The sequence below is a fragment of the Pteropus alecto genome, unplaced genomic scaffold (assembly GCF_000325575.1).
Source record: "Pteropus alecto unplaced genomic scaffold, ASM32557v1 scaffold589, whole genome shotgun sequence".
Lineage (NCBI taxonomy): Eukaryota > Metazoa > Chordata > Mammalia > Chiroptera > Pteropodidae > Pteropus > Pteropus alecto.
Window position 1 is genome coordinate 293,062 of NW_006442514.1, and position 8,239 is coordinate 301,300.

Here is an 8,239-nt window from a genome sequence, read left to right on the forward strand (position 1 = left end):
ACGCAGTTATTCTTCAGTAGCATGTTGTTTAATCTCCATGTATTTGTGGTTCTTCTTGATTTCTTTTTGCAGTTCATCTCTAGTTTCAAAGAATTATGATCAGAGAATATGATTGTATGATTTCAACCCTCTTATATTTGTTGAGGTTATCTCTATGTCCCAGTATTTGGTCAACCCTTGAGAATGTTCCATGTGCACTGGAGAAAAATGTATAAGTAGTTGTTTTGGGATGAAGAGCTCTGTAAATGTCAATTATGTGCAGTTGGTCTAACATGTCATTTAAGGATGTTATTTCCTTATTTTCTCTTTGGATGATCTATCCATATCTGCCAGTGGAGTATTTAGGTCCCCTACTATGATAATGTGTTGGTCTGTTTCTCTCTTTAGTTCTGTTAGTAATTGCTTTATGTATTTCAGGCTCCCTGATTGGAAGCATAGCTATTAATAAAGGTTATGTCTTCTTGGTACATGATTCCCTTTATCATTATGAAGTGTCTCTCAGTATCTTTCTGAAATTCATTATGTTAAGGACAGAGTTTATCACTTTTCATGCACTCTATTGCCTGAAGACATTCCCTAGGATCCTAAGGAATTTCCTGCCTTTGTATTCCACATTTGTACTTTATTCCATCTTAAACACCCTTTCAAACACCCCATATTTTTTCCTGACCCTCCAAAAACAACCTGATATCAATTAAATGATATACTCGTCTGAGTTCTCTGGGATCTCCAAAGCAAAAATGAATGTATGAGGATCCCCATCTTTTTCATGATGCCCATCTTATAACAGTCTCAATGCTGTTGCATTGCAAATGCCTGGTGGTTTAATTCTATCTTTGAAAGTTTGGTTAAGTCAGACTGTGGCTGGTCTAAAACAGAAGTTCAGATATAGAAGAGCACTAAAACCAGCCCTTGTGCTCTTGGAGGATGTGTTGGGATGCTCCAGCATCAAATACTTCCAAGTGGCTACTTCTGTGCTTCTTCTCCAAAAGGAATATATATTTTTTTCTCTTTTAAGAGATTCCTACCATAATATGACAAGAACCCAAGAAGTTAGTTTTGGGTATGCTGGGTTCAGGATGGCTGCTGTGCCAGGCTAAGATTCATGCAATCTTTACCTGGTTAAATATTTCATCAAAAGTTGGTCGCTGTTCTGCAGCCTCAGCCCAACACTGCTTCATCAGCTGGAGACATTCTGGAGGGGCATGCTCAAGAGGAACCACTGGCCTGTACACAGGAGGAGGTTTCTTCAGTCTGTCAATGATTTCTGTCAGAAAGCAAGAAGAGAAAGGTCTACAGATTGTAGGAAAAGCGCCAAGATTTAGCAAAGACAATTGAGTTTTTGCCAAGAAAGGGGATGGTAAGGAGAAATCACAGAAAGCCCATGTCCTTGCTTTCACCTTTGGTGGCATAAATATAAATTGTATCTGAGCAAAGGTTGCATCAGTCAATTGAGGAGGGAATGGTAAATTAATCAATTTGAGCTATTGGTATCATTTAGGCAAGTTTATCCTGCTTTTTCTAGGGTTTAGATGTGGCCTATCTCATGTCAGTTGTACCTCCGATGATCTTACTCCCTTCACCCATATCCAAATCATCTAAGCCTTCCAATTCCCACAATAGATATAATTACCTCCTCCCACACAGGAAGGTCCGAGCCTAGCTCAGGTCCTAGGAAAAGAGGGTTAAGAACTCTAGTAAATAGTTCAGGACCTCATCAGAAGCCTCCTGTCTGCTAGTCCTTGAACTCTACTTTCAGCGAAACTTCATCAGACCGTGGGCTGAGTGAAGACTTTGCATGTATTGTTTCACTTGATTCTCATTACAGACAGATGAGACAGATGAGATAAGACTCTTCATTCCCCAGAAATGAAAACTGAGGCAAAGAAAGAGTAAATAACTTATTCAGTCCCATGGCTATTGAGTGATAGAATTCAAATTTGACCCTAGGTAGTCTAGTCTACTATATTATCCTTCTTTCAAATGTCTCAGACCTCAACTTGGAATTTTAAACTCCCAATTCAGACACAACAGCCATTAGAGACTAGATATCTAGATCAATCAGACTGACCTTTTTACAAACAGAGAAAACTTCCTAGAAGTAGGAGAAAATGGGAACTTTCAATGTCTCTCTGGTAACCCACACTAGGCCTCAATTTTGTCTCTCTGCTTCCAGCCTAGCCTTCTCCAAACCATTCCTAAAACATGAATTTGGCCATGTCACTTTCTTGCTTAAAACCTATTCATGACTCCTTATAACCCACAGGATAAAATCCAAGCTCTGACTATCTCTTCAGTTCATTTCTATTCCCTCATTCCCTCTCTACAACCCCAACTCTAACATCCTCATCATGAGCCAAACCTTGCTTGCCCCAACAGTATACCCTTCCCATTGGCTGTAACACTCTACCAGTGCTGCTTCATACCATAATAAGTATCCCCTTGCCCCATGAAAGAATTTCAGCTGTTGCCTCTGAATTCTCAGCTCTTTGTGACATCACACCCTCTGTTCCTTTAACTCAGGTTGGCCTATACCAGTAATGGTTACCCCATTACAGCACCCTGCTCTCAGTGCAATAGGTTTCTTGTTAATCAACCCCTTGGGGCACGACCAGTCTCTAGTAGAGGGAGTCCTTGTCCCTTTTTCAGAATATCATCAAGTTGAACGGGTTACCTATCTGCATTGGTCCAGCATGTCTCATGTCCTTAAGGAGCTCACAGTCCAACCGAGGTGATAAACAATGATCTGAACAATATAAGTGTCCTAGCAGACATACACAAAGGTGAGCACAGAGGGGGCATTTGGCTCACACTGAAAAAAATCAGAGAAGTCTTCCCAGAGGAGGTGATAGAAGTTGGATGAGGCAAGGTGGGGAGAAGGTGAAGGCATTCTAGTTATTGTAAACAGTATGTGTGAAGGCATAGAGGTAGGAGAGACCATGGTATTTTCAGGGCACTGTCAGTCATGTGGTTTAGCTGGAGTGTGGGGAGTAACAGAAGCCTATAGAGGTGGTTAGGGGCCAGATTGTGAAGAGCTTGTGTGTCATGTGAGAAATCTGTGCTTCACTTAACAAGTAATGGGAAACAGCTGGGAAGCCTTGAGTAGAACAATGATGTGGGACTCTGGGGCAAAGGACAGCTAAGTATTTGGGAGTTTTTGTTTTATTTTGTATGCATTTTTAAAATCCTTTATCTGGAAATAAATTTAGACTTCCAGAAAAGTTGTGAAAAGAGTACAGTTGCCTGTATACCCTTCATTCGGCTTCCTCTAATATTAGTAACTTACATCACCATAGTACAAGGGAAATTAAGATTGCACAATACTATTAGTAATCTCAAGTCTTCATTTAAATTTCATCAATTCCACCCCCCCCCAATATTCCTTTTCTGTCCCACAATCCAATTCACTATCCCATACCAGATTTAATTGTTGTGTCTCCATCTCCTCCAGTCTTTGGTAGCTCCTCATTTACTCTCTGTCTTTCATGACTTTGATACTTTTGATGAATATCAACCAATTATTTTGTAGAATGCCTCTCGGTTGGGGTGATGTTTTCCCATAGTTAGATTGAGGTTATGCACTTTGGGCAAGAATACCACAGAGGTAGTGTTGTGCCCTCTCAGTGCATTATATCAGGGGGTACATGATGTTGGCGTGCCTTGATCACTTGGTCAAGGTAGTGCCTGCAGGGTCTTTCACTCATAAACTTAGTATTTTTCCACTTGTAATTAGTAAGTATCTAGCAGGCTCATACTTTTAGAATATACAAATATCCTACTTCCCCTCAAACATTTGCCCGCTATTTTTTATTATTCATTTGGCTACTGATCAAACATTTTAATGAGAGATGAAGATGAAAGCTTGTGACATGTCAAAGGGAAAGCATGGGAGGAACTTGCCATGCAGGAGCATCATGAGGGATACTGAAATTCCTAGCAAAGAGTATCTCAGAGGAGTAGAGGGGGCTGCTAAAATAAAGGATTGATATAGGTCCTGGAGCCCTTGGCTTATGCTACAGTTTGGAAAAAGACCAGCTTCTTGGGTGGAGAAATTTCTTTCAAATGCTTAAAGCTGTCTATCTCCGAGTTCCATCTGCACACGACACAGGCTGCTTGCAGACTATCAGGCAGTTAGTACAAACATGTAACTGCATTCATTCTTCTGGCAAATCACAACAGCTTAGGTTGGCCTGATAACCGGGGTCATGGTGAGCTCCTGGTGCCCTTTTCTCACCTCCCACTTACCTTGAGCAGGCAGATCCATCATGCAGAATGGGGTTCCCCGGACCATCACTTCTTGCATGATGATGGCAAAGCTATAGACGTCACCTGCAAAAGAACCTAACCTGCTGCCCCTAGGGGCTCTCAACAGTTCAGGGGCTGTCCACAGCAACTCTGAAAAGAAAGCATTGTGTAATGAATGCAGGGAGGATTAACTGACAGCATTTGCAATGCCCTCAAGGTCTCCAAGGGTGCTGTTTCTGACTGCTTTATATTTTTATTAGACAGACTCCCCAGAGTCTGAATCTATGAACCTAAAGAATTACCCACAGAGAAAGCGTACTACTTTCCTCACCCCAGGACCATGCAGGCAGATACTGCAGAGGTGTGGGGAAGGTGCAGAGAAGCTCAAAGTAGAAAAACTATCTGATGTTTGTTTTCTTGCTCTCTTGAGCCTGCAAATAGCAGTTGGCAGGCTTCCAGGGAAAGGTGAGTGCACTGACAGACTGGTTGCCATGGATTTGCTGTTTGCTGAGATCTATATGTGTCAGGTAATTTGATTTTGCTGGAGCTCAGGAAATCATAAGTTGCTTTCTTCAGGTCTTCTCTAAAAGGATAAGAGGATCCCCAGGCCTCCTCTGTTCCTTACAGAGCAAAATGATGCAGCCATTCCTTCAACTCAGTTCTTAAAATATTTATTGAAAGTCTACTGTGTATCAGGCACTGTGGTAGGTGCAAGTGTGGTGCCACAGATAAATTAGGCCTTGCCTTTGCCCTTGCAGAGTTCACAGACCAGAGGGTAAGACAGACATGTGTATCTCTAACTGCAATACAAGAGACATAGTGATGAGTCCCACTATATAGTACAGGAAAATGAATCTATTAAAAACCAAAATTGAGTACCCACTGCATGTGATGCTCCATTACAGACCCCATCAGGGAAAAATATATATATATATTTCTGCTTTCAAAGAGTTATGACAGGCAGAGATTCGGAAATACTTTGGGAGGGCCTCTTAAGCAATATATAAAGAAATACACATTAACAATATAAATAGAATAGTCGAAAGTTGGAGGGAGTGTTTTATACTAAACCATATGAAATTGCCATTTCTGTTGGTCAAAAATGGTTAGATATTGACAATTCTACAAGGTTCAAATAAATAAAAAAAAAACTGAGCTGATCAATTTAATCCAGGAAGTCTTCCTGGAAAAGTTAAATCTTAAAGGAGTTTGTTAAGATGGTGGAGGATGCAGTTTCCTAGAACTGAGAGGGTAAAAGCTTTCTGCCTAGAAAGAAAAGTATGTGCAAAAGCACAAGAGGTAGAAAGGAGCAAATTGCAGATGGGGGTGGTGGTAAGCAGATTAGCTTGGCTGAAAAGAAGGGCCCTGTTAAGAAATAAAAAGAAATGAGAAAAGGGGTTGATGAGGTGGGGGAAGGAGGGTGGCTGCAAGAATGAGGGCAGAAGGTGAGAGGTCCTGAGAGGCAAATGAAGGCATTTGAAGTGAATACAAAAGGCAGTAGGGGTGCAGGAGTTGGAGAGGGATTTGATGAAAATCATGTTTGGAAGATTAATCTGGCAAACTTCACAAGCTAGATTGAAGAAAGAGAGAGGCTGGAGTCAGGGAGACCAGCTAGGAAGTTATTACAGTAAGAGCCAGAGGCAAGGTGAAAACAGCCTGAATTGGGGATGTCAGCAACAGGATAGGAACCAGATACGGTGGAAGGCTATAATGGAGAAGGAAGTGACAGGGCTGGGAATAGGATCAATGTGCTTTGAGAAGTGGAGAAAGTTGTAGTAAACAGCAGGTTGATGGTCAGATAGATAGGCTGGAGAAGAGTGTCTGCTGAGGGTGGAAGTGGCAGGAGGGAAAGTGCTGGCATACTTTTCATCTTGTTAAATTTGGAGTATTGAGAATGGAGTCCAGGGGACAAGTTTTTATGAAGCAGGAAGGAGGGCAAAAGATCTGAGATTATTTTATTTGTTCGTGAAACCCAGGAAAGAGAAATTAACCCTAGAAATTCTTATTTTAAGTCAATCCTGATCAAAATGATGGAACAGGGAATTCTGACCTTACCCCCAATCATATACTCATCTTCTCTCTTTGTTCTACGGGTGTCCCCAGCCTTTGTTCCCTCACACCCTTACCCCTATGAAAGTCTGATACACTCTCTATAGTGAATTTGCCCTTCTGTCTCCTTGCCTATATGGACTAACATATATAAATAAAACTAAAAAGATTGAATGATATTTAAGTCAAAGGAATACATTTCTGACCATGGAATTTCAGGTATATGGTTTTGGGGGTAGGACAGGAGAGATATTTGGGAGCAGGTAAAGTGGTATGTGGCTGCCTCTGACTGGCGCTCTCTCTCTCTCTCTCTCTCTCTTTCTTTCTCTCTCTCTCCATCCCGCCCCCCCCCACATTTAAAAGCACAAGAAGGAAAAAGAGGACAAAACTCTCTCTGATAAAAAGCTAGGTTATTAAATGCAATCATTACCAAATAGTATTTTCAGAGAGCACTTACATGTATGTTGTTAATGGCTAAAATGAGGCTTTATCTGCACTGTACTTATATAATTGAGAGTAGACTGTAATGAATACACTTAGAGCCCACCCCATTTTCCCATCCCCACTCCAGAGCCAAGTAAGAGCCACTACCTACCATTAGACTTGAACTGTCAGGAAAACTAAAAATATTACCTAAGCTTGTTTTGTATCTGCTGGAGGAAGGGCTAACTCTGAGCCTTGCTATGGTGATAAAATCACCTTTCGAGAGCCAGTGTGGCACAGTACAAAAGAACACAGAGCTGGAAGTTAACAGACCTGGGTTCAAAATCTCAGCTTGGTTATGAATAACCTTACCTTTCTGAACCTCTGTTTCCCTGTCCGTAAAATGAAAGTTGAGCCAGATGATCTCCAAGAGCTTTTCAATTATAAGATTCTATTTATCCCTGTCATCTAAGGTAGGGAGCAAGAAGTTTCTTTACTTTATTTTATTTCATCCATTTATTGAAGCAACAAATATTTATCCTTCCAGGAAGTAAAAGGCATCAAGGGAAGGAAACCTGTTTCTTGTCTTCACAGATCTTATAGTTTAAATATGGAGAGAGGATAGCTAATTAAACATGTAATACCAACGGAGTATGGTATTACAACAAAATTAAAAGTGCTAAAAGATCATAAAGAGAACTTAGCCCATCATAAGGGGTCATGGGAAGCCTCTTGAATCAGTGGTATTTATGTGGAGCCCTAAAGAATTAAAATTAGCCAGACTATGATGAGTGTGTAACAAGCGTGGGAAGGGAAGAGTGTCCCAAGCAATGTGCGCAGCATGTGTGAAATTCTGGAAATAAGAGAATACCTGATGTAAATAAACAGCTGGAAAGAGTTCAGCACTGCTGGAGTATAGAGATGGAGGGAGAGTGATTAAGCATGAGAAATCTGCAAGGCCCAGATCAAGTAGGGCTTGTAAGCCATGTAAAAGAATTTGAACTTTATCCTAAGAGCAATGGGAAGCCCTTCAATGAATTTTGGCACAGCTATAACATGATCAGATCTGTAGTTTAGAAAACTGCCTCTGGCTGTAATGTGTGAAGAATGGATTGAGCATCCAGACTGCCATTACAATTTAGAGAGTGAAATAAAACACTAAGAGAGAGAGGCAGAGAAAAAGACAGACATAGTCCACAAACACGCTGACACACGTGCAAACACACACACTGCAGCTATCCATCCCTCACTCTAAGACTAGAGTTTTTTTTTTTTTTTTTTTAAGTTTGAAAGTTCCCAACCTATGAATTAAATGGAACTCTGGGAAGCTGGGCATTGTGTATTATCTTTTGTAGATGACTAATTTTGACAGAAAGCTAAGTATTTGACATTCTGCAGCTGGAGTCCCAACATCCTAGCACTAACATGAGGAAACTATTCCAAGCATTCAAATTGGAATCAGCCAAATAATAACCATAGGACTAGGTCAGCAACAAGAACAGTGAGAGAGAGAGAGAGAGAG

General features: G+C 40.9%; 1 protein-coding gene across 1 annotated transcript in view; it reads right to left on the minus strand.

Moving 5' to 3' along the window:
• Positions 1-8,239, minus strand: part of GUCY2F (guanylate cyclase 2F, retinal) — a 93,272-nt gene that overhangs the window by 28,813 nt on the left and 56,220 nt on the right. The window contains exons 11-12 of the mRNA XM_006922715.1: positions 4,246-4,395; positions 1,119-1,267 (exon numbers count right to left, since the gene is read on the minus strand). Coding sequence (XP_006922777.1) covers positions 1,119-1,267; positions 4,246-4,395 — 299 coding nt within the window. The remainder of the gene's footprint in view (positions 1-1,118; positions 1,268-4,245; positions 4,396-8,239) is intronic.